This window comes from Mauremys reevesii, linkage group 2 (genome assembly GCF_016161935.1).
Source record: "Mauremys reevesii isolate NIE-2019 linkage group 2, ASM1616193v1, whole genome shotgun sequence".
Taxonomy (NCBI): Eukaryota; Metazoa; Chordata; order Testudines; family Geoemydidae; genus Mauremys; species Mauremys reevesii.
This window is the reverse complement of record NC_052624.1, coordinates 168,801,183-168,829,077: the sequence shown is the minus strand read 5'-3', so window position 1 is coordinate 168,829,077 and position 27,895 is coordinate 168,801,183. Positions and strand designations below refer to the sequence as shown.

At 41.3% G+C, this 27,895-nt stretch overlaps 1 protein-coding gene across 2 annotated transcripts in view; it reads right to left on the bottom strand.

Moving 5' to 3' along the window:
- GMDS (GDP-mannose 4,6-dehydratase) overlaps positions 1-27,552 on the bottom strand; it is a 544,205-nt gene extending 516,653 nt beyond the window's left edge. The window contains exon 1 of one of the 2 annotated variants that reach the window (XM_039525667.1): positions 27,016-27,552. In XM_039525667.1, the coding sequence (XP_039381601.1) occupies positions 27,016-27,114 (99 nt within the window). In that variant the 5' untranslated portion in view covers positions 27,115-27,552. The remainder of the gene's footprint in view (positions 1-27,015) is intronic. The other variant, XM_039525666.1, reaches the window with a different exon arrangement.
- Between the last annotated feature and the right edge of the window lie 343 nt (positions 27,553-27,895).

Below are 27,895 nucleotides of genomic sequence, written 5' to 3'. Positions count from 1 at the left end.
CTCATAAACATAGTTGTAATTTTCAAGTCTACACATGGGCCTGCTAATGATTTGGGATCTCTTTAAGGTAAAGACAGAGTGGTCCATTTTTAATCTGTAAGTAATGTACATTAACTCCTCACTTAACGTTGTAGTTATGTTCCTGAAAAAATGCAACTTTAAGCGAAACAATGATAAGCGAATCCAATTTCCCCATAAGAATTAATGTAAATGAGGAGGTTAGGTTCCAGGGAATTTTTTTTCACCAGACAAAAGATAAAACACAAACATACACAGAGTAGAAGTTTTAAACAATTTAATACTGGTACACAGTGATGATGATTGTGAAGCTTGGTTGAGGTGGAGGAGTCAGAGGGTGGGATATTTCCCTTACTGCTAAATGATGAACTAGCAATTGGCTGAGCCCTCAAGGGTTAACTCTCTCACACTACAAGGCAGCAGGAATGGTGGGAGATATGTGCATTTCCCTTTTAAGTACACTGCCTTGTTAATTAGACCAGCTTGCTGCAAGCTCCCTCTGTCCTGAACCCTGGTGTGTCCCCCCTGCTCTATGGAAGATGAGGTAAGCGAGGAAAATTTAAGTAAAATATTTCCAGCTTAATCTTAGAAATACGTTTTACCTCATTAATGCATAATTTTTAAAAGTGCCTATAAAGCTATCTGTGGCATTTCGTTTCTTTTCACAAATGTCAGCAGTCGAACTGAGCACTTTTAAAATGCTTTGGATTATAGATTATCTTTTTAAAATCTTATTGTGAAATACTGGCATATTGTACATCGAGACAAAAACCAATTGACATTCAACTGGCATACAAAAAAAGATCCAAGTTTATAAAGAAATGAATTTGCGTCCACAACATATTCACAAATGCGTTCCTCTATCCATGTTACTAGGATACTGCTAAAAGTTACATGCATTTTGTTACGCTCAACCATTTTTCTAATTATCTACAGAACAAACTTGAGAGTTTTGGGGGGAAAAAACCCAAAGTCAGCCAGCCTTGAAATAGAAAACAAAAATCACAGTCTAAAATACCAAAACAGCATCACACAAGAGTCACACAAAGGGCCTACTGTACTATGTCTAGTACAACTTGGCATTTTTCTTTAGAGTAAGCCAATAACAGGAACTCAATCATAAATGCCCTGGTTTCCGGCTAGTACAGTAGTCTCAACTGCTCAACCTCATAAGGAAGTGGCACACAAGTTTAAATAACAGCTGGCAGACAAGTCCACCAGGGAAGGGCAGTAACTTTTTTTTTTCTTAAGCAGAACTGTTTAATTGTTCCTACACATGCCTTCCAGTATTCAGTTATATTAAATACAGTTCTTTAGCCAGTCTTCCTAGTATTCAGTCTTTCTAGTGTTTAGTGCATGAACAGTCTGGTGTAAATTACTGTACTGACTTAAAACAGTTTGGCTGTTTTTGATAGATTAGACATTTTTAATAAAACAGTAATACTAAATGCACCAGAACAGAGACTTTTCATAAATCCTTAAACAACTGATCTCTTCAATACTTCAAGCCCCCAACTGCCTAATCCCTGAAAGTGAGTTTCTACACTCTCAACTGCACTTACATCAGTTCCTTACTCTTTGGAAAGGAAAAGCATAAAAAATGTATTAAAAAATACTGTTACCAATGTCTACATAAATATATAGCTCTGTATCTAGCAGAGTGTATGTATGGCGGGGGGACGGGCTTACAATATATAAAAGACTTACTTTAAAAATACTTCTAGATGAAATTACGTGAAAATCTTACTAGTGGTGCAACTGTTTGAATCACCGTTTCTGTCTATTAAGATGATGTGTAATGATGAACAAACAGAATCTTGGCTTTGCTTAAAAGTCAATCTTGCATTGTGATCAAAAGAGAAACCTGTAATATAAATAGGCCTTTAACTCTTCTGTGAGCTAACCCTTAATCTTTAATTTTAAATTATTAAGATTAATTTTGAGGTCTCTTCTTACAGCTATAACTATACAGTACTCATTTAGCATACTGTGATTATTTAATATTACAAACTAAAAAAAACTGAGCAATTTCAAAAATAAGCAAATATCCAAACTCACAATTTGTTTTTACATCAAAAGTGAAGGTTCAATCCAGTCATCCTAATTCCAACAATAATCCCAACAAATGCTCGCACTTAAATCAATGGGAACTTTAATATAGCACAATGCCACCCTAGTGATTTCACTGTATATGTTTCATATTTCTGCTTATTTGCAATTATCTCACACAGTGGCCCAAATTCCAGTCTCCCCTTACACACAAATCACAGTCTAATCAGTAGCCATCTATGCAGAATTTGGCACAGTATTTGCAGGTGGGGGGTTCTTGTTTTTATTATTTGGGCCAAAAGTTGTTCACTACTAAGTGGGAAGGAGAGTGTAATGTCTTAAAATTTAAGTTAGGGTTGGGCATTTGACTAATCCCAAAATAACTGGTCAATAGATCAGTCAAATATTGTCAGATATGGTCAACTTTTTCAAAGCACTAATTTATTAGAAAAGTAACAAAAAATGGAGTAAGACTTTAGGGTCTCCAGTAGGCTTAGCCTTAGCTATATACTTATGCCTAATTACAAAAAACAAGTCACCTTAAGCAGCAGCAGCAGGAGGGAAATGTAATGTCAATTGTCCCTCATTAACATAAATCCTATCATATTATCAGCAAGGTTTGGCTGGGGAGGTAGAGGGGTGGATTATTAAGGGCCTTTTGTTGAGGGGGCAAAGTGGAGGGGATTATTTATATGGGCATTTAATGTTGGTTGTTTTATTTGTTGAGGGTGGGAGAAGGAGTTAATAGCTGTGATATCTTTTATTTGTTAAGGGAGAAGCTAAATGGCTCATCACCTTTTCTATTTGGTTTAGGGGAGGAAGCGTAATGACTGAATCCTCCTCCTCCACTCACTTTTTGGATGTTTGTCTAGTTAGCTTAGATTTCCAGATCTTCGGGGCAGGGCCAACACACTAACTTGTTTAATGTGCTTCGTAAACTGCTAGATACACCCATGGCCTGGCATTCAAATAAAAATATACATACAGTGTTTGTTCTAGAAGATTCCAGTCAATCAAGATGCTCAACCTTTGTACCTTTGTGAACTACTCAACAAGTAGTTCACCTTTGTCCCCACCCCTCCCAACACGTAGTATTAGCGTGTAATAAAGTGAGTGATTAAGACATTTAAGTAGGCTTGCTAACTGAGGGCTTGGCTACACTTGCAAGTTGCAGCGCTGGTAGAGGCTTTCCAGCGCTGCAATTACACCCTGTCCACACTTGCAGGGCACAACCAGCGCTGCAACTCCCTGGCTGCAGCGCTGGCCGTACACCCAGGTCTGCTTGGGGTATAAGGGTTGCAGCGCTGGTTCTGCAGCGCTGGTCATCAAGTGTGGACACTCACCAGCGCTGTTATTGGCCTCCAGGGTATAAGGAGTATCCCAGAATGCTTTTAACTAAATTATTCCCTTTGTTTTGTTATGCAGCCTCTCTTTGTTTTGTTGTCAATTCGGAGCTCCGGGCTCCGTGCACAGCACCGGGAGCTGCTTCAAACATAGCTCCTGTTTGCTGTCATTAATCTGTAACTACTGTCAACAATGAAATGAGATAACCCCTGCAAGGGTTGAGTGTTTGCTTTGCTTGAGAGAAACGGGGGAAGGGGGCAGAGGGGGGAAAGAGTATGTTGGATGCAGGTTGTTTGCAGTTAACAGTAAGGGGGTGGGAAAATTTTCTGATTTTGCCCAGTGTCGGTTCCAAAAATCCACTCTCTCTCTCTCCCCCCCGTCCCTGTCACACTGCCCCACACCCCCCTCTTTTGAAAAGCACGTTGCTGCCACTTGAATGCTGGGATAGCTGCCCATAATTCATCACTCCCAACAGCGCTGCAAATGCTACAAATGTGGCCACACTGCAGCGCTGGTAGCTGTGAGTGTGGCCACACACCAGCGCTGGCCCTGCACAGCTGGACGACCAGCGCTGCAAACTACCAGCGCTGCAGATTTGTAAGTGTAGCCATACCCTGATGGTACCAAGGTTCAATCAAAAAGATAAGCTGCCTATCTCAGGGCATTCTTCCTAGAATATCTGACTGTGGTCAAGTAACAGACAGTCAGACATCATTTAACTGGTCAATTGAATGGCTTGACAAGCCTTCAAATTCCTACTACTGGGCCAATGATGCTAAGTACTTGTTCATACTACCATACCGTTTCAGGGCTGTTCGAGTCATACTCTCAGGAGTTTTGCCATTTTACCATTATCTGCCATTAGTCCAATATAAGGAATAACCTATAATTCATCCGTTTTAGAAATCGTCTACATTTTGTCTACTTTATTTATATAGTAATTACTTTAGTGTTATCTGAAGCTGAAATACTGTTTTATAAAGTTTCCCTCTGTTCATTTAATGACTTTTTAGAATAATCAAACGTTTCTGGCATTTGCAAAACGTTGTCTCCAGATGAAAAAGCTTCAGTGCAATTACATATACAGCATTTCAATCTGTCATCCACTGAATGATTTTTAAACACCTAGTAAACATATTTTATATGGTTTACATGAGTGAGATTTAATACCTCTTAAATCTAACATTTTAAAACCACGAGCAATGCAATCTACAGAGGCACACTTAACAGATGCATAATAGTGAAAGGATTCTATCATTTAAAAAAAATACATAAGATGATTATGTAGAGGCTTGACATAATTTGATTATTTCAACAGATAATATCAATGTGGTTTTTTTTTCAGATTCATAAAAATCTTTCATTTTTCAGTTTTTCACAATTATTAATGATAGTATACCTTGAGATTCAAAATGATAAACCTTCATAACCATTATAACACAAATTGTCAACATCACATGTCAAAATATACAAAGTATATATCCTTAAATCAAACTAAGTTCTCAAGCAATGTTCTTCTTTCTTTGCTTATCTGTAAATGCCAATTTTAATTGATGGAAATATTTTCTCATGATTTGTGGGCGTTCTTGGTGAAGTGGACTTTTACCAACATTTACTAATAAAAACCTAATTCTTCCAAGACTAGCTATCATTATACTGAAGTGGCAGCATTGTATTTGACTGAATATGCTATGATTTAAGCACTGTACATTGCAGGAAGCAGTGATTTTGGAATACAAATCAGGGTTAATTTACTTTAATTATGTGACAAACAACATCTCTGTTTCATTTTTCAGTGGCAATTTATGAAACTGAAACAATGTCCTTAACTCATTTCTTTTATTTTTAAAACAGATTATTCATAAAACTTTCCACAAGCTATCATCAGGCAATCAACAAATCTCCGAGAGCTAGGTTAACCTAATAGACTCTAGTAGATGAGTCTGAATTGTAGAAGTACTGAGCACGCACAGCTGCAACTGATGCCAACAGGAGCTGTGCTTTGAACATATGAAGTGCTATCTAATGACATCTAAAATAGTCAGGTCCTAGGTTTCGCACATTGGGCACCCAAAATTAGTGGTAACTTTTGACCTTAATGTCTGTCTCAACTCCCCATTTGGAAAGTAGAAATAAATACACTTCTCATGGGATGCTGACACAACAAATGCATTAATATTCATGAAGTACCCTGATACTATAGTGACGAGCAACACAGCACACAAAAGCACATGAGGAAATCAATTCTGTCTTCAGATCAGGGTTTGAGTAACAAGCGACATGGGGCCAAAGACTGAACAATGAGAAAAATTCAGTGAGCACTTTCTATTATGAGAATTAATGAGGTAACATATTAAGGAAGACGGTATGGGATCATGAAATTGAAGATCATCATAATGCATCGGGGCCTAATTGAGGTTAATCTTAATTCTTTCAGTTCCTAACTTTTGAGTGCTTGACTTTGCAAGCTTAAACTGCATTTAAAAGAACATTATGTGTAATTTCTTAGATTTTTGAAAAAGCAAAATGACAAAAAAAAAACTTAAGAAATTACACACAAACTACATTAAAAGAAAAACATTAAGCTTGCAAAGTCAAGTACTCAAAAGTTAGAAACTGCAAAAATTAAGGTTGCCTGGATAACCTTAATTATGTCCCAGACTTCTGCCACTTAAGATAATGGACTAACTGATAAAACATTAGGTTGCCATCCTCTAACACTAGAGGAGAATGACATACAAACTTTCCCAGTGGGTTTCACATATATTTGCTGACAGTACAGGAATGTAGAGTTGCATTCAAAGATCTGGAGAGGAGTGCTCTCTACAGACCACAAGCCCTTGTACCCACGCCTGACACATCCCTGGACAAATCCTGTCTCTTAACGACCCTCAAATATATCCCAGGATGCAATATATTCAAAATATATAGGCTTCTTTCTACTCCTATTAAAAGTGAACTGACATTTTGAATTAGGTAGAAAAGACTCCTTCATATTATATGTTTTCCGTCACTTTGGGCCAGGAACTTTGGTCCACATCAGAAACCATCATGCAATCTGGCCCATTCAGCACAATTGGAAGGCTCTACTCAGAGACCCATCATAGAAGAACGGCAATTTAGGATTATTGCAGGTATAGACTAAGGTGCATTGGCAGGAATCCAGTCAGGGGGAGGGAAGTTTACACAAATATGCCTGGGTTCTGTCTGGTCCAGGGGTAGGCAACCTATGGCACACACGCCGAAGGCGGCACGCAAGCTGATTTTCAGTGGCGCTCACGCTGCCCGGGTCCTGGCCACCAGTCCAGGGGGCTCGGCATTTTAATTTAATTTTAAACGAAGCTTTTTAAACATTTTAAAAAGCTTATTTACTTTTCATACAACAATAATTTAGTTCTATATTATAGACTTATAGAAAGAGACCTTCTAAAAATGTTAAAATATATTAATGGCATGCGAAACCTTAAATTAGAGTGAATAAATGAAGACTTGGCACACCACTTCTGAAAGGTTGCCGACCCCTGGTTGCGTCCATTCTCCACAAGCATCAAATCCATCCATTTTTAAAAAGAAACAGAAGAACTCAATTGTGCAACCATAAGTAACATGGATGTGAGGAAGGACTGCAGATTCAGGGGGGTGGGGTGGGGTGAAAGGTTGACATTAAAACAGAGCAACAAACTCCTGAAGGTATTTTTGCAATATAAAAATATTTTCTTACTCAAGTGTCCAATGCAAAAATTACTACACTGAAAACACTTAGAGTGAGTAATTTCTAAAAATTCCCCAGAGGAGATCAAAAGAAAAGTATTACTTTCTGGTCAATTCCAGCACCTCCTAAAATTATTCTTTAATGCAATAATTCCATAATTCCTCAATATAAAAAGGAATTAAGTATGTACATTTCTGCACATCTAGACAAGACAATCTTTAAATAGTAAAAAAAAATATTATGTTGGCCAACTCAGTGGCTTTTTTCAAGCATGAGAAAAGCTTGACTTTGGGAATAAACTGGCAACTCTTCCAACTCCCAGGGTAAGATAGATAGATATATCCTGAAGTACTGTTTTATGATCTAGCTGCATCACAGTGGAGCAGTCCAGCTGTGACACAGTGAGACAGTGTTTAGAAAGATACATACTTCATAATTCCATATGGGCGTCTGGACAACTGCTCACTGAAGAGTTTTTTCCCTTCCCACTCAAATTGAGAAACTAAAAAAAAATGATGTCAGCGCTAAAGTTAGCCATCAGCCTAGCCTCAAAGTTGGTAACAAGCAGCAGCTGATGACAATGACTCTACTGACAAGATTTTTCCTGACAAAAATCAGTGGCTGGGATTCTCGCCAGGTATCCAGGGGAAGTGGATGGCACAGAGCTGAACTGCTATACTGTGACTAAACAAGAGTATAGAACACTTGGTAAAAGAATAGGACTAAGAAAGAGATGGCATAAGATCTGATAATTAAATATACTGGGCACACAAAGCCTTTTATGGCTGCGTTACCTTGTACACATATAGCACTTACCACCAGTAATAATAAATTGGTAATCAAGGTTTACGTCTGATTCATTTCCTTCTCAGAGTATAAGCTGTGGGTGTTCAAATGCACCGAGGAAAAAAGTGCTTCATAATATATTGTTGTAAGCCAAAGTAATGTGGGCAATTGCTATTTTAGAAAGTTTATTCATTTAAAGTCTTCTATTTTCAAATCAGTGTGCACACACACCTGGAAGTGATATTATACAGGCTAATTCACTTTTTTTATTTTTAAGCCTACAGGAAGATGGAGAATTTTCACATATACATATTATTGTGAGCAAAGAGACCCCAAAACTGATGTATTATGCTTTTATTTGGTACATCAATGCTATGTAATGAAAGCCTCTGGCTACAAATATTTTCTTCCATAAGAAAAACAGAGACTTCATTTACTACCATTTTCCTTGGTATGAATTGTGTTTGCCTTTTATATTACAGGAGAGTCTCATCTTACGCATGTTTAATATGTGCAAATTCAGCTTTGCGCGGTCGGCAAAAACAAAACAAAAAAAGAGAAAAATAACAATTTTGATACTGTACCCGTAGTGCGGGTGATTCCGCCCATCATTACATTCAATGTAATTTTGACTATATGCAATTTTCACTTTACGCGCTGACAGCGGAACGTAACCCCAGCGTAAGATGAGACTTGCCTGTAATTCTATCCTGTACATGGCACCATTTGACTTTTACCTCTAGGTGGACAGTTTTACTATAGCAGAATGCTACTATTAAGCAGCACAACCAGGAAAACCAGGTAGGACCCACCCCTCCATTGCATGAATAGCGCCTCAGGATAATGAACAGTTTCAGGAGCAAATTGCAATTTTTTTACATTTCAGAAATGAAAAAGTTCTAAAAAGATGAAGGAAAACCCTAATATTAAGGGAAAAAACAGGATTTACTGAATTGTGTTGTCTTTACACAATCGCAGAATTATAATTTGTGAATAAGCAATAAGGTGAAAAAATTACATATTTATAGATAAAAATCAAGAACTTGATGCTACAGTCAAGGAATAATGAAATAGCCCTAAAAAATTAAATCAAACTGATGGCTAATTAATGGCATGCACCCAATTCCTCAAAAGACTAAACACTAACACCAAACTTGTCCACAATTACTACCACATCTATATAGAACAGACCTCAGTTTAAATTGTGTAGTAAGCTTTCTCCAGAAGAATTATACTATATCTGGGTGAAATTCATTTCTGTGTAGAAGGCCCACGTAAGGCACTATACCCAACTTAAACTCTTAACAAGTGTCTTTCATGTGTCCCCTATACAGAACTGAATTTTATCTATCTTTAATCCTGTCTGCTACAGTATGCAACATGCTGGCATTTCAAACCACTCCATATTTTGCCAAAGGAAAAACTACTTTAATAATTTAATCCATGGGGTCACAATTGCAGGTAAAGGGTAGGCAGGCTTAGAGGTCTTGCGGTGAAGCAGACAATCTACTACTTCATATCAGAAGTTTGACACTATTAATTTATTAATTAAAAACACATGAATTAAAAGCAGCCGAAGTGTGATATCAGGATAGATTATCGCTTTATAGACTGGTAACAGTTATCCTGCAAAGTAAGTTAAATCTAAACATCTAATGTTAAATAAATTAGAGGACAGGGTTTTTTTAACAGGCATTCTTCTGGAAGTCAAATATTAAACTAGCTTTGAACATTAATCCCCCAGTCACACCAGCCAGCCAACAGCATTCAAAACAGGGTATGGGGATGCTGTGTTTTAGCCAGTCTTTACAATATAGCTTTTGCTGTAGCAAGGATGGAGGCCCATTGGAATTAGTTGGGCTAGATAACAGCAACAACATTAGGACCAGAAGCTTCAGCTTCACCCAATTCCTGTTTTTCCATCTCCTGTATAATTTTCAAGGGGATGAAGTGTTTCTAAATACATATAAATAAATAAAAAAGGGATCAACTGTTTCAAAATATATTAACCATATCCAAATAAAGTACTTTATTGTACAATAACTTGTAATGGACAGATATATAGATACACACATGTGCATACTGCATTTGATATACCCTATAAATCTATATAAGTAATAATAATATAATGAGTCTCCCTCATACGCACACATTTTCTGAACATCAGCAAGTATCAGCTGTAAAAACCAAATACTTTATGTAACAATTCTGGACTACCTCTGTTTGCACAATTCATATTTCAAAAACAGTCCAAAAAGAGAGTTTTCAATCTGAGCCAAGATAAAAAGTTTGTTTCTTTTCCTTCCTGTTTTCAATTTAAAAAGCTATTCCTAGAAGTAGGGCTATGGAATCTGTCAACCCCAAACTCCAGTTGCTCTCAAATTAACTTCTCTAATAGGCAGGATAGCTCTACGCACTGGAGCGTTAATCCTACTGTACACAAGAGAGGCAATGTATCAACCTCCAACTACTTTAATAGAGTTAGAAATAGTAATCACAGAAGTGAATACTGAGTTTTTGGTTCTCATTATAACAGAAGAGGGTGGGGTCACACCTCAGAGAGCTTAGAGAAACATTAACTAAATTACTTCAGACCTGACACTATGCACCAAATTATTTCATTGATTTCCTCATGCTGGTGCCTAAATTGGGATTCTGCGGAAGCAAAGAGCAGCATATTTCAATCAAATGCCGGTTTTATATGCTTTAACAGAACAGATGATAGGTGTAGCTATACAATATCAACATGAACTTACATGTATTCCAGGAAGTTTCTATAGCTGGGCATGTTCAAAGTTCATGTTGATACTGAGGGTGAGGAACAGGAAAAGTTAGCTAAGTCTCTACTTCAAATACCCCTTCAAGCATTTACTTAAGATAGTATCACTGCTGCTGCCACCTCGGAAATCCTGGCAGCTGAGCACACATGGTGAAAAACTGCAACAAGGAGAGAAATACCTATTTTCAAGGAGACTAAATTTAAAAACAGACCATATCAGTCCTGGTCATAACAGGAAGCTAGTTTCTTCTTCTACCTTTCCTCATCACAGCCCGCTGTTTGCCTTGATAATTAAAAGAAATAATTTCAGAAATATGGAATTTGGTTAATGTCTAAAGACCTACAAGAAAAGAGTTTTCAGTGGTTTACAACCTATTGTCTTGCGGTGGCTGGGGCTCAACAGAGTATGTCTAAGGTTTCTAATGGGGTCTGCACCTCCATTTGAAATTTTTAGGGGTCCACAAATGAAAAAACGATTGAAAACCACTGGCCTATCTGAAGGTTATGATGAGAATTTATATGATGGTTTAGAAACTTACAAGGGTTGTCTCACAGATTTACTGCAAATACCTGTAAGACACCATTTCTTAATAGCACAAGTAAAACGGTCATTCAATAATACAGAAGTGCTGGTTTTAGCACTATGATTAAGGCTATATCTGCAGTTCTGTTCTACTTTCAGAAAAGTAACACTCATCTGTAAAAACTGCTTTCAGTTAGAACCAGGTATATTAGGCCTATAACCATAGGGAGCACTTTTGTTGTTTTACCCAATATAAATAAAAAAAGTCAACTATATTTGATATAATTTATGAATGGAAAATAAAATCCATTCTTCGGATATGACTCAATACCTCAAACAGGACTTTGCTTTTAAAAAAAGATTAGGTAATTACTGCAGAAATGGGGCTTAACAGGCTACAGGTATTCTGAGAACAAATTACATACCATTATTTTATTCTAAAATGTATTGTTTAAGTAAATAGATCCATATGTAAAGACCATGTTAGCTTTAGGATTTGAAAATGCTGTTGATATGCAGACAAACGCTTTAGATATTCTAAACTTGGTTACTGTGTGCTCAAACACCAAACATCATCAGCAGATTTGAAGACATTTTCCCTAGTGAATATTTGATATTAAGTCACGTGTAGTTCTTCAATTAAGCAGGTGTACTCTTTTATATAATGCAATCAAACGTCAATGAATAACTAGCCACAAGTATATATGAAAATAGACGCAGCACTCTTTAAACTGATCTTGGGACAGCAATGATCCCAGAAAAAGGGGAGAAATTCAACACTTGAATCAAACACACATCAGGAATATACTGTTGGGAGCAGTGTTCCCTCTAATTTTTCCCATGCACGTGCGAATGAATTTTGTTATATTGACACATCACCTCTGTATTGCTGCATATAACAAAATTCATGTTGCAGGCATGGAGATGAGGGGTTCAGAGTATGGGACGGGGTTCGGGGCTGGGGTGCAGAGGGGTGAGGGCTCGGCTGGGGGTGCAGGCTCTGGGGTGGGGTCAGAGATGAGGGGCTCAGGAGGACTGGAGCAGAGGGCTGGGGTGCGGAGGCTGAGGGCTCTGGCTGGGAATGTGGGCTCTGTGGGGCTGAGGATGAGGGGTTTGGGGTGCAGGCTGCCCCAGTGCTACGGCAGGGGGGGGAGAGAGAGAGAGAGAGAGGACTCCCACCAGCTTGCTCTCTCTGCAGCAGCACCCAGGCTGGGCAGGAGAGGCACCTCTTCCTCGGCTGCAGAAGGTCGGGCCTGGGGCTGGGTTGGGACTGGGGGAGGGGTACCACTCCGCAGCCCACGACATGTCCGGGGCTGGGGGAGAAGTATCTCTCCCCACCGCAGTCCTGAGCGCCTGCATGGCACTTAATAGGCTGCTGCATGGACGTGCATCTTACAGGGAACTTAGGTTGGGAGATCCTGCAATATAAAGTAATTTTTTTTTAAAAAGGATAAAGCCAAACTACCAAGGGCATGTAACTGGAATGCAGAATAGCTTTCTCCTAATGTGTATAGTATATTAGGACACTGTACCAATTTAAAATATCACCCTTTTTAACAATAGTGATCTTAATACTGACAGAGGTCATCATAAACCATCATACACTAGAGACAATGGTGAACAGATCACATCAAAAAAATTACAATAGGCTAGTCATTAAAATGAAAAACAAGCTTAAGTTTAAAGACATGTATCTCAATGAATTTGGATTGCGAATAGATTACCTTTGAAAGCATTCATCTGAGGATAATTTCTGTAGAGTTTGGCAACGTGCTGGTGTAATTTAAATGTGGGTGTTTTGGGTTTTTTTAAAATGTGTATATGTTTGGGAGTTGTGCCAATTCTGGATTTTTTTTTCCTCCACATGAGTAAAGTCATGACATGGATGCAAGGCACTACAGCACACTTGTATGTTTTAGAATAGTTCGACACTCTACTGCCCCCTACCACTCCCATCCCTGGATCCGCAATGAAAGTAAAAATAAATGCATTAAGATATTTGATGAGATGTCAGGTTGAACGTGTTCCTTTAAGTCAAGTATTTTCAGGCATGGCTCCTCATCTCTAGCATGCCTGACAAATTGTCAATAAATAACATTCCTATCTTTAAAAAAAGTGTTATATACTGTTAAATGCACAGAGCTGGAAAACACTCCCTCAAGTACAGTAATCTTTACTGCTTCTTGTAAAAATAGGTAAATTCAGACTAGAGCAGTTGGTGTTCCTTTAAACACAAACTGGTTCTTAGCATGAATCAGATAGAAACAATTAAAAACCCCAAGACTGTGATTCTTTAAAATTGTGGTCAGAACTGAATTTGATACACTGTAGTTTGCTAGCGCATTGCACCTCTCAAGACTTCAAACCTTCATTAAAAGCGTGGGTTTGCATCTGTGTCACCAGAACATTCTCGTTACTTTTTTTTTTTGGCCACCCACTCCCTTTTCCAGTCATCTGCGGCTACAATCTGGCCTCCATCCTGCCCTTCACACACAAACAGGCCATATACAATGAAGTCAACATTTGAAAGTAATTATAAGGACTTTTTATGAGAGAAATATGGACAGTCTTCAACTCCCACTGAAATGCCGTAGCCTCCCTGAGCCAACAGAGGAAACAGAGAGTGTGAGCTTTCAAGAGAGATTTTCATGGGACTGAAAATGTTTAAGTTCTTGCTGTAAAAGTACTGGGCTTGCTTTTTTTCTTCTCACAACATGGCACTTTTAAATGGAATTAGCCAGTCAGAAATGCAAGATTCAGACCCCTTATTTTCCTGAGCAGTATCCATGAAAACCCTTCATGAACATGTTTCTATAAAAGGGGAAAACAAGGGCCACTTAACTGTTCATCTAGAAGTTACTTCTGAAAGTTCATGTGGAGCCAAGTACAGTGGGATGAAAGAAATGGATCACGAAGAACATGAAAGTAGAGCACGCCAGGCATCAGCATGGAAATGGTAAACTAAAGGGCACACCCAAGTGGGAGAAAGAGAACCAACAAAGTCTTGGAAAACTAAGTAGAGAAATGAGAATGTTTAACGTCCAAGGTATAGTGTCCGCAAGTGTCAGAGCATCGTGATGCACATTGTAGTGGGGCTCGGTGAGATGGAAGCCCAACACAGACAGACAGTCAAGGAGGGTGGACCTGAACTTCTCATTCCTTTAACGCAAGAACTTAGTGAAAAAGAAGGAAACATTTGGGTTCTGAGTCAGGAATAAAGTAAGGGACAATTTTTTGTCCCTACTATTATGAGCTGGACTAGATTTAGTCCTTTTCCACTACTTGTCAAGCAGAAGTTAATATTCTTCCGCTGATATTTAACATATCAGCATCCCACAGGAAAAAAGGAGTAGTGGGTTGTTTTTCCTCTTTGCCAACATACAATAATGGGAGGCCCTATGGCAAGAAGGTGGGGAAAGGGGTGCTTGTTTTCACAATCCAACTGGCAGTCACAACCAAAAACTAGATATTTAAAACTCATAAGGCATTTCCTATTACACTTAAGTTAAAGGCAATTCAAACAGTTTAAAATACTTTGATAGTGTCCTTTTAAATAAGAGGATTAAGCACTGCTAATGTAAGAAAGCATTATCTCAATTGTATTTAGGAATTATGGATTTTAAGACATTCTGATTTTGTTTGTTCGCTGCCTCTACAGAATTTCCAGGCCTAAGTTAGGCAAAGTAGAGGGTAATCCAGGCTCTATGTATATACGGCTTTATACATGATTATCTGTAATTTACTATCCCTTGTTGTTTACAGTATAAGACCAATACTAATGAAGATAATAAATATTAATTTTACTATCTGGTACAGCAGTAAAGGATGTGAACCCCAATCATAGTTCCATCTAAGTCAACAGCTTGCCACAGACTTCAATGGTACAAGATGGGGGGGCGGGGGGAGAATTCCAGTTGCTGCTGTATGGGCCTATTTAATATAGTACAGTATGCCACAATAAATATAGTAATCTCAGAAAAATCTTTATAAAAACAGTTAGCAACTGTTTGGTTATATTTTAATATAAATGTAGACTAGAGAAGAATTATTACTATACCACATAGTAATGTTTCCTGAATCACTATTTTGTTGATATGTATGCAAATTTTATTACTAACTCTAAAACAAGCCCTATAAAAATATGACTCCGTACCCTTGACAAAACTAAATTTAACTGCAGGCATATGTACTTTGCCAGGTATAACCACCACTATTACACTGATAATGAAGAAAAAAATGGGAAAAGTAATAATTCCAATAGGCTATATAATATAAAGGAATCAAGAATTTCATGTAATACAAGTACCAGTCAGATTCGGTCACTTTTAATGGTTCTCCATGAGTAACTTGATTGATTTTATAGGGACTATTTGTAAAGTACTACTCAACCTAAGCAAAGGTGACAAAATCAATCCCAAGAATGATGCCCTGAGCATTTTGCTAGCAGATTCTGAAATTCCTTGAAATATTCCTATTGTAAATACAGAATCTGTAGGCTTTGTCTGGATAATCAGTTTTAAATGAAAGTGGTGTGTGTACGTGACACCAAGTGCCAACATGATAGCAAGTGATTGAGCACACAGGCATTCCAAATATACAGCTTCCCTATCAGATTTTCCAGTTTAAACATTTAAATATTAACTAAAATGTTTATAAATTGGTAATAATTTAAACCATCCCTTCTGAACTATAGCTAATTCAATTATGCAAGTACAGCATTATTGTTTAGGGAATTTTAATGTCTACAGATACTGGTTGTTTTCAATTTGCAGAACCTGTGTTACATTTCACTGTAATTTAATTGATTAAAAAGCCAACTAGATGTGATAAAGGTAAGTAATACTAACACACACATGATTTTGTGTGGCACATCTGGATTTTGTTATTTTAAAAAGTCTCTGCTAACTCCTTAAGTGACTGAAATGTTAATTTCTGATTTGAAAAGCTGGGTTTCAAAAATATCCCTCCAAACTAATTTGGAAAAGAATCAAACAAATTAAGTTATTTGGAATTCCACCTGCATTTCACAATTAAAAAATATATATATATTTATAACACCATGCTTGTCCTGGGGTAATGTAATATACCTCTACCTCGATATAACGCTGTCCTCAGGAGCCAAAAAATCTTACTGTGTTATTGGTGAAACCACATTAGATCAAACTTGATTTGATCCGCTGGAGTGTGCCTCCCCTCCACCCCCTGCCCGCCTCCCCCGGAGCCCTGCTTTACCGTGTTATATCCGAATTAATGTTATATCGGGTAGCGTTATATGGGGGTAGAGGTGTACCTTTTTATTGCACCAACTACTGTTGGAGAGAGAGAGAGACACAAGCTTTCAAGCTTACACAGAGCTCTTCTTCAGAACATGATGCACTATTAATGCTCGAGTACAAAAATTTTACTTGCACACATAGTATTATAGACATGGGTGTATTAGAGACACAGTTAATGTTAAGATGGTTATTCCATTCTTAAACTCTTATCAGTACCTTGTGAATTTCTTCAAAGTTTACCTTTAACTTCTCATTCTTGTTCTAAATTCAAAATATTTTAGCTCTGCAAAATTTGAAGGAAGTAGTTGCATTGTATAGTGGTTGCAATAATATAAAAATATCATGGAAACTGCAGCTTAATGGCAATCACTGTATGTTAGTGATTACAAAGAGTAAGCATTTATGAGCAGATACCACACAGTGATCATAAAGACATTGAAAACTCCCATGGGTAAGCATGAAGCTTTTCTTAAAGGTTCATAGTGTCAGATTCCAAGACCAGAAAAAAACACTCATTATTCGGACTTCCTATATAACAGAGGCAATAAAACTTCCCTAATTCCTAGAGCATTTCTTTTGGAAAAAACATTCACATTTAAATTCGCTAAAAATTGTCAGTGACAAAAAATACACCACAGGCCCAGTAAATTATTCCAGTGATTAATTATTCTCACTGTTAAAAGTGTATGCCTTATTTCCCACTCTGAATTTGTTAAGCTTCAACTTCCAGATATTGAATCATGTTCTCTGCTAGAATGAGGAGCCCATTATTAAATATTTGTTTCCCATACAGGTATTTTTAAAACTAATCAAGCCACCCCTTAATATTCTTTGTTAAGCTAGATATTGTGATAGACTCAAGGAGCTCAATCTAAGGCAAGTTTTCAAATCCTTTAATTATTCTCATGGCTCTTCTCTGAACCCACTGTAATTTATCACCATCATTCTTGAATTGTGGGTACCAGAACTGGACACAGTATTCCAGCAGCGGTCACACTAGTGCTAAAAACAGAGGTTAAATCACATCACTTCTCCTCCTCAAGATTCCAGTTTACGCATCCAAGGATCTCATTAGCTCTTTTGGCCACAGAGTCACACTGGGAGCTCATGTTCAGCTGATTATCCACCATGGTACCCAAATCTTTTTCAGAGTCACTGCTTACCAGGATATGGTCCCTCATCCTGCAAGTATGGCCTACATCCTTTGCTCCTAGGTGCATACATTTAGCCATGTTAAAACGCATACTGTTTGCTTTTGCCCAGCTTACCAAGTGATCCAGATAGCTCTATATCGGTGACCTGTACTCTTCATTATTTACCACTTTGTGTCATTTGCAAACTTTATCAGAGATGAGTTTATGTCTTCTTCCAGGTCATTGACAAAAAGGTTAAATAGCATAGGGCCAAGAATCTATCCCTCCAGAATCTCATTTAAACAAAAAAAACCCACAACACATCCACTCAATGAGAATTTACCATTTACAATTACATATTGAGACCTATCAGTTATCCTGTTTTCAATCCATTTAATGTGTGCAGTGTTAATTTCATATCATTCTAGTTCAAGAAAAATGTTATGTGGTACCAACTCAAATGCCTTACAGAAGTCTAAAGTTATTACATCAAAAATATTACCTTTCTCAAACTTGTAAAAAAAAATTAAAAGATATTAAGTTAGTTTGACAGGATCTAAATTCCATAAACCCTTATTACCCTGATGTGCCAGCAGCATAAGACCTCCGGCAGATGTCACTCAAATTGAAGTCCATCATGATCTCACAGCTTTCCCCCCCCCCGCTACACATTGCAGACAGGTGCATAATGAGGCAGTCATCCTGTTTGCTAGTGTGATTTGGTGGTCTGTAGCAGACACCAACTAATACCCCATTTTGTGCTTTACCTGTTAGGACATCTGAATGCCTATGGATCAGATCATTTTCTCAGTTGTCAGTAACTTGGAAACAGGAAATGCCATTTTAGATTGTGTGCCATTCGCCCTCCCTTTTTGCCCACTCAATTTTTCTGAAATCAGTTATAACCGTTGATTTTAACATTCCAGTCAGGGAACTGACATCAGGTATCAGTAATACCAAGACCACCAAATTTATGAACAGGACATCCCTTCTGGCTTCAGGCAGGAAAAACATGGCACATCTGTTGCAAGTCACTACTACTGTTCCATCCTTGGCCATCTCGAAATTGCATGTAGATCTGAACGACACAGTCCCTCTTAACTCTCTGAAACATTTTGGTTAGCTGCCTTTGTTCACACCTCTAGAGTTCACCTAGCAAATTACTTTTTACACCAAATCTCCCAGATTGCTCCCAGCTCAGCCCCTCACCACCAGGGAGCAATTACTCACTAAGAGAGCTGAAATAACAGGAGCTTATCAAGGCTCCAAGAGTTGGTTCTAGCCTAATGGCCTTTACCAAGGCACCAACAACCAGAACAGTCTCAGCAGCTTATTCAGTTTGTGGGGGGACCACGCCATAAATTTATAGAGAATTAAGCTCACATTTATATAAGGGATTTTAGTATTTGCAGCTGTGAAATAGAACCTTAGAACTATGAACCAAGTGCAAACAAATGGAAGCAACATTCTCATGAGTCTGCATAGCCACAGCTCCTGTGCCTTTCCTGCTACTAAGAAGTTACCCAAACAGTAGTCCAAAATTTACAATACTCTGTTCAGTTTCACTGCACATACTGAAGAATCCTACAGGCAGCAATGAAACTCTCAACCTCTAGAGACCAGGCAATTAAAAAAAAAAAGTTGACCTTCCTTAATCAGAGCAGATCTAGACAAGCATAGTAAAGACACCCAAACCCTGTCTACGTAAGTAAGTGTTTCAACCAGCGGTCACACAAATAGCAGGACACATCCAAAAATTGTTAGTACAGACAATCCCATATGAGAAAAGTGTAATAGGGCATAATATTTTGTAAATACTTCTGAAGTAAAATGTATCTTTTCTATACGCATGTGACACATAGCATCCCCACCTACAGCACCCTCTACCTGCAGGCCCCAGCAAGATATACACCCCTGCCTCAGTTTCCCTCCTCCTAAGTCCCCAGAAATAGTCCAAAGAGTCTTTCTATGTGCAAACAGCCCTTGTTGGCTTAATTTATTGCAAAATAAAGCCCGGTGCATATGATTCCAATCCACCACTGCAATCCACCAAATACAGCCCTAGCGTCCTTCACCGCAACCAGACTCTCCAGCACTGCCCTCTTTGGCCCCCTGGCTTAAGCTCTCTGGTTCTGAGAGCCATCAGGCATCACCCTCCGCTGGTCTTAGATGTCAGCCCTGTCCACTCTTCTCTGGTGTTGGCTCTCTCTGGCTCAGGAAGAACAGCTAGCTAGCCCCTCCACTGCTTCCTGTTCATTCCTCTCTCTTCCCAGGGAGAGCCTGCAAAGCTTTCTGTTCTCTGCAGCTTTCCCCAGACACCTCCTCCAGACTTTTCCCAACTGACTCTCACCAAGGCTTGCCCCACACCCCTCAGATTCCTGGACCTTTATAGTCCCCTGGTGCTGGACTGTTCTCTTCACTGGCCAAAGTAGGAGCCCCTGTTCAGGCACAGGGAGCTAGACCTAATTCATTCACAGAGGCGAGACAGCATGGGATTCTGTATTTTTGCACACAAAGGTTAGGTACGAACATACTGAAAGACAACTGTACTGCATATACAAGTATCCTGACTTTGATATAATTAAAATCACAGGCCTAATATTGTATTAACAAATGCTTGCTGCATTTGATATAACTTTAAGTAAATAATGCAAGTTTAATACAGCTTTCGGAGAAAAGAGTCTGTTTAGTGCTGACAATGTGCTCAGTGCTGTATAAGACACTAAGGGAAAGACTGTGCCAGCCCCACTAGTACTATACATTTCTACCTGAAATGCAAAAACATTACAAATACAGCTTTTGTATTAGTGGGGCATGAAGGAAAAGAATTGTGAGGCTTTCCTGTAATACACCAAATGCAAGAAGGCAATTCTGCATCACTTCTTCTGATAGGAAGCACAGAGGGAAGTAACAGCAGGAAGAAAATCGCGCATTCCGTCACCCGCATCACTAACAAATATCCCTTGGCAATCTAATACAAATACCAAAAAAAAAAAAAAAGATTCAGACTCATATGCAAGTTAAATGAAAGTTTAATTCGGTAGCAACACAGAACCACTGCAGTATGACCACTGATAGTTTAACCTTCAGATGTGGAGGCCCAAGACTAGCATTGCAGGAGTCTTGCAGTTCTGGTTTCCGTACTGGCAAGAGCATGTGAATGTGAGACAAGGAGGAAAGGACAGGTGGTAGGGAGTCCAGGGGGCATGTATTTGCTAGCTGCAGAAGAGCCTCCAAAGTAGAAAGCAAGTATCTGAAAGAACTGGAAGAGGAGTATGCACAGATATTCCTTGCATTATTTGGCACTTCCTTTCCTTCTATGCACACCAATCTTACATTTTCATGCCCCTAGAGAGGTTCACTCATTTCATGAAGCAGAACATGAAAAAGTTGGGAAGCGTTACGAGGAATAACAGACTCAGTCATTACAAGTTATGGATTGATGCACAGGATTTCCTTCAACTTTTAATTTATTATTTATAGTGTCATAGGTGGACGCAGTGCTTCAAAAAAGAAGTGACTAACACTCATGAGAAGTGCCAGAACAGGTAGAGAACTGAAACAGACAGCACAACATCTGTTAATCATGTGCCTCAACCCTATTCTGGCAGGACCAACTTGTTAGCATGAGAAAGTAGTGCATGCCCACCCAGGACAGCTGAATGTGTGAAGACATGCCATCTCTTCAAGATAGAGAGGAAATGCCAGAAGACAACATAAAGCTGGATACTTATTATCCGTAAGGGAGGGAGATGAAGTGTGTGAAGTAGTTAGAAGCACAATTTTTTTCCCATTGACTTTCTCCATAGCATAAGCTTGTATCTGGGCACTTTTAGAGACAGAGGAGCTTCTGAGAAAGAGCTCTTTCCCAGGGCCGCCCAGAGGGGGGGGCAAAGGGGGCAATTTGCCCCGGGCCCCGGGCTCCGCAGGGGCCCTCAAGAGAACAGCGGAGGCTCCCGCCTCCGCCCCCCTCCTGGAGCCTCAGCGCATCAAGCGCCGAGTCTCCGCCGGGGCCCCTGAGCCCCGCCCCGCGTAGGGAGGGGGCGGGGCTGGGAGCTCCGGCCTGAGCTCTGCTCCCTCCGCTGGGCCCGGAGCTCCCAGCCCCCCTCAACCCGCGGCTCTGAGCGGGACGGAGCTCAGGCCCCACCGGGGACACGCTGCGGCTGTTCAGCCGAGGCGCTGAGGCTGCGCGTGAGGAGGGAGCCGGGGGTAAGAGGCTGGGGCCGGGGGGGTTGGCTAAAGGGCAGGGAGCCCTGGGGACAGTCAGGGCAGAGGTTGGGGGAGGGGGCAGGGAATGGGGGGGTTTGGATTGAGGGTGTTCTGGGGGGTGTGGATAGGGTCAGGGCCGCCCAGAGGGGGCGGGGCAAGAGGGCGCAGGAGCTTCTTCGCTCCCGGTCTCCTCTGGCGGGGGGTCCTTCTGCTCCGGGGCGGAAGGACCCCCCCACTGGCGAATTACCGCGGCGGGACCCGCCGCCAACGTGCAGCCGGTCTTGGCGGTAATTGGCGGCGGCCCTTCCGTTCGGGACCCGCGCGAAATGCCCGAACCAGCGGCGGGACCCCCACCGCCGAATTACCGCCGAAGACCGGGCTGCACGGCGGCGGCAGGTCCCGCTTCGGCGGTAATTTGGCGGCAGGGGGGCCCCCGCCGCGGGTCTTCGGGGCACTTCGGCAGCGGGTCCCGGAACGGAAGGGCCCCCCGCCGCCGAAGACCCCGGGCCCCTGGAATCCTCTGGGCGGCCCTGCTCTTTCCTCTACACTAGATTTCACTGCAGCCACTTTAAACTCTTTGCTACATGGCATTTCAAGGGAAACAGTTACGATCTGGCCTACTCATTTAAGTGCAAAACTTGCAAAAAAAAAATCTCTGAAATATTTTCCATTACCTACTGTATACAGTAACAAACTACAAAGGTCTTTTTCCCCTCCCACCCCACTATTCAAATATACTACAACCACCACACTTCTACATGACAAACAAGTTTATCTACTCTCAACTACTTTAGTAACCTCACTAGGAAAAAAGCTAAGACCTGCACCATCCTTTGCCCAAAGGAAGTACATTCCTGTAGCTGACAAATCAGCTGGATCAGAGAATTTGCTTATCATGTACCTGTTATATTCGTTGTTCATATACTGTGTCAGTCTCTTTAATACGGATGTTCCAATTCAATTATGCAACTAATCCAGACCTACAAGTTATACCATTATTCTACAACAACCTTAAATCTAGTTAAGAATAAAAGGCTAACTAATGCTCAAATCAACCTAGAACTAAACTAGACCCCAATCTCAGAAAAAACAACTTGTCTTTAAAACTTATTGTGTTTACTATTTTTGATTTATGATTTTATGTTGGTTTTTTTTGTTTATGACAGACTGTATATTTTCATTTTTCTTTGTTTTAATTTAAGACTTTAGCACCAGCAAGACGCCAGGTGGGCACTCCCAGAGAAAGAAGTCCTCCATCTACAGAGCAGGTGCAGCAAATACAAGTTCTAGCATGCACGTAAAAATTGCTGCAATAATCAATCTGTGTGGGACAAAATGTGCCTGCTCAACAATGCATGTAGAAAAAGCAGGAGTGGCAAAAGAAATCGAACACCATTTAGAGTTGCAGCAATCTGCCTAGTAATTTTAGCAAGGATTTTAACATATAGTAAACAAAGCTTTTGTAAGGACTATGCTTATGTCTCCTGTTCCACCTCCCCCAACCTCACATGCAACCACAGGCTGTAGTGACTTTTCAGAAATAGGACTAAAAGGAGGCAGGCTCTGATACCACTACTTTCTTCTCTACCTCCAACATCTTTGCCTAATTGTTTGAAGGCCTAGACAGGCAGAAATAAGAGCATCTCAACCAGTATATAGGAGTCCAGTATAGAGGAGGAGTCAGAAAGTTACTGGGGAAAGTAATAGGCTGTGTGAAGAAGTGGGGGCAACTGGATTAATGAAGAAAAATCTTCAATTTTTTATTTATTTGTCTAAGGAGCAATGAGAAAAAGAAACCCAGATTCTGAGAGACACAGGGCAATATACTTATGCTATGCTCCCAATTCAGATTTATGCTATACTACCTGAAAATTTAGAGCTACAATAGCTGGGATGTTTGAGTACCTTTACAAAGAGGGGCTCTAAATCCTACCTGCTCTAACCCATTTTATTTGAAAAAACATCCTCTTTTCCCCCATCCTCCCATCGCTAACACCCTACTACTATCTCCACAGCCACTTCACTCTGTTCTGCAGAGACAGAACAAGTGAGCAAAAGAGCTGATGTGAAATATATAAAACTCAAATGTGACCTTGCAGCACACAGCACAAAAGGAAGCCTACCTAACAGTTTTGCAGAGGGAGACACCCATGTCTGTTGCAGAGTCCAAGGAAGTTTGGTCTTACCACTAAGTTGCATTCGTGGAAGGGGAACAATCTGGAAACTGGACTGCTGATTCGCTTTCATGTTGCCGTTGCTCTTTAGGCCCAGGGAACTGCAACCTTCTGAAGTAAACCTGAGTTTGACTTAGAGGAAGAACATTTCATCTATCCTGGGCTAAAAAGGTGCCTGAAGATGCTACAGCTTTTTGTTTGGTTTGGGAGTGGGGCACGAGGGAGGGGAAAGAGTGGGAAAGGGCTCCTGGCTCCATTACCGTGATTCTTGTGTTACTGAGTCTCTCACAGAGGTATGGAATTCCCACTATGCCCACGCTGGGGTAGTTGAGGCCAATGGAACGCTGCTCCTCGGAGGAAGAAGGGCCTGGGCAACAGGAGGGGCACGCAGGATAATTTCAGTGCTGTGACTGCTCCAAACACCTCTTTTGAGGAGTTGCTGCAGCTAGTTAGAAGTTTCCCTTGATCAGTCTGGCTGATTAGTTTTAGTGCCAAAACCTGCTTGGCATCAATTGGTTTGAGCCACCTAATTATGCAGAAGGATAGGGAAGCTACCCAGTTTCTAAATTCCACAAGCAAAAAGCTTGAAGGACTAGAGAGGCTTGGGAGAGACAACCAAAGAGGAAGATCAAATACAAAGGAACAGTGCAACCAGCCAAAGGAAATCAGCAGGATTTTTCCCTCTTTTGGGGGTTGGATGTGAGAAGAAAGGGAAGAGGCTGCTGCTGCTCCTCCATGCAGTTTCAGAAATACTAGAAATATCTAGGTATGTTTTGTGGTTGCGTGCTTTGGCAGTCATTCACCCTCCCAAATCACCCCCACTAGTGTTAAACATGACAAGGCCGAGGCTTGCTTTCAAGTCCTGGGCAAGTCCTTTATTCTCTCTGCTCTTCACAAGGTTAACTGACACCTTATAAATCACTGGCAATCCACTGCCGTTTCCAATTTGTGTCCTCTACACATTCTGTTTACAAAGATGACAAGAATGTATTCACAAAGAAGTGGAAATGTTACCTGTACCATGTGTCACTGATTGTCCCCTACTGGAAATTAACAGTTTGTTGGTTTGGGGGCAATTATTTAAACTGAGTAAACGCATTTAGGGTAAAGCAGTGTTTCCCAAACTTGGGATGCCGCTTGTGTAGGGAAAGCCCATGGCAGGCCGGGCCGGTTTGTTTACCTGCCGCGTCTGCAGGTCCGGCCGATCGCGGCTCCCACTGGCCGTGGTTCACTGCTCCGGGCCAATGGGAGCTGCTGGAAGCAGCGCGGGCCGAGGGACATACTGGCCGCCTCTTCCAGCAGCTACCATTGGCCTGCAGTGGCGAACCGTGGCCAGTGGGAGCCGCAATCGGCCAGACCTGCAGACGCGGCAGGTAAACAAACCGGCCCGGCCTGCCAGGGGCTTTCCCTACACAAGTGGCGTCCCAAGTTTGGGAAACACTGGGTAAAGGAAAGCGTTTCTTGTAAATAACAATACCAGGTTGGATTATCTGAGCCCTGCTACCTAACATGTACATTTATTAGCCCACCTTTATGGCAACAATGTTGTCAGATGCAAGCTTATGAAAGTGAGATGATATGGGCAAGGTCATGCTATTTAGACTAAGTATCAAGACCAGCATTTGTTCTTATTTTTGAGCTCTCAGAGAAGCTGCAAGCCCCCTGCCCCTCTCAATGTGCGTTTCTTACACTACTACATACTACATTAAGGGTAGTTTGGAAGAATGTCTCCCACCAAAAGAGCCTGCCAGGAAGTTATCATGCTGCCAGGTGAATATACCTATTCTGCAACAATTCCAAAAAGGAGGCCAAGGCACAGTGAAAGGAATTCTGCAACATTTTTGTTCTGTCCAGCTCTAGTCTCAGAATAGGGCTCACACTTTCTGGTATAAGGGCTGCTGTAAACAAAGACTCAGACACGCATATTTGCATTAAAAGATTCCTAAGGATTATAGTTTTTGCTGCAACTCTGCAATAGTCTCTTCCTTCTACAAGGCAGCAATATCTAGTGCACAGAACAAGGGACTATGGATTAGGGTTATATTGCCAACTCTATCATTAGACTATTATATGGGTTTGGACAAGCCACCTAAGCCAATTTTTGCAAAAGCTCCTGCTAGTTTTGGTGTTCAACTTGAGACGGACATTCCAAAATGCTGAGCACTCACAGCTCTCGCTATTTCAACTGGAGTCATAGGCTTTCAACATCTGGGGTGGGGAGGGAAGAGAGAGAGAGAGAGAGAAATCTAGCTCTAGGCACCTCAATTTAGATCCAATAATTAGCAGCCATAAAGAAGCACTGTGTCAAATTTCAACTGCAAGGAAGTTTGTTTCAATGGGGAAGTGATTACATTATACCTGCAAAGCTACACCTGGCCACCAAGTTAAGAAAACAATGTTTCCTCATTCTTGTATGGAAAAGCAATCCTCTGTCAAGCCAAAAAACGTATTCCTATTGGAGCAGCCTTTAATGTTTCTCTTCATTTATCTCCCAAGAATTGTGCCTTGTAAATCAAGTGCTCACAGATAAACTGTATATTAAGATCCAAGTGACCTCATTTTTGCATGTAAACAGCACAGGATGGGCTACACTAAAAGTTGTAAAACTGTAGAAAACAGGAGATGAGACACTATTCTTAACATACCAGTTGCAAATGTTTCTTTCCTCTCTTCGGTAAATAACAGTTAAGGATGAAGTTGGGCCAAATATGGTTTGGTAAGTAATAACAGTCCTTATTTCTAGTAGGGTATCAATGCAATACATACCGATGTATTCTTATTTTTAGCAGGGTATCAATGCAATACATACTGATGCACAGGAGGGAGCTGATACATGCTGATCAGTGTGGCAATAGACAGCTTACTGTACTTAGCTCACAAATCAAGCAGAGACACGTGTAGATAGAGGCAACCCACGTGTCACTAACCCTTGGCCCTGCCTAACGACTGGGGTAGAAGAAAGAAGCAATTACATTTGTGCTCTTCTCCACTCCGCCCCCCCAAAACACTTACTTGGCCAGTGATGCCCGTGATGAGAGCCACCTTCCTGGGATTCATGTCTGCACAGTCCCCTACAGTGAGTGCAGAGCTGGGGCAGGCGTCCTGTGCCATAGGTCTGGAGGGGAGGGGCCCAGTTCCTGTCACTGCGGTTTAGCAGGAGTTGGGAGGAGACCGTGACCAAAGCGCAAGTGGTGGAGCAGGGAGCAAAGATGATAAGGGAAGGAGCTGCGCTGCAGCCGCTTGTGGGAGGAGCGGGGCGGTCAAGGTGTTGGATGCGCTGACGTGGGCTGCTGGGGCTGGCAAGGGCATGGGCTGCAGGGGGCTGCCTGGACCAAAGATGAAGAGTTGGAAACTGAGCTACTGCCAGGGGGCGGGGCCTGCCCAGGCTCCTGCTACTGCCGGACACTGGTGCGTTTCCGCGTCCCCTGAGCGGCGGCTCCTCCCTTAAGGTGCCGCGCCGCTCCCGGCGGCAGCAGCAGCCCCAGGTTCGCGCTCCCAAGCACGCGCGCGCTCCCTCGCTCCCCGGCTTGAAAAGCAGCCGCGGCGGCCTCCGCCAGCCAATCAGGAGCAGCGTTGCTTCCTTAATGAGACAAGAGCCCGGGCACAGAACCCGGCAGTGGCGGGTGGTGGGGCCGCTGATTGGATAATGGGGTACGGTGGGGGCGGGGCTGCCTCAGGTCTCAAGCCGGCTCCAGCAGCAGCAGCAGCCGCCGGCGCCGCCAAAAGCGAGACCCGACTTCCTGATGCAGCACCGAGGCGGCGGCCAATGCAAAGAGCGACCTCGGCCCAGCCGAACGGCTGCGCCTGGAGCCCACCGCGCCCCCTGCAGCGTGGCGGAGCGAGCCGGCCGTAGCCACCCCCGCCCGGGGCGGCACCACTCCCCGCTCTGCTT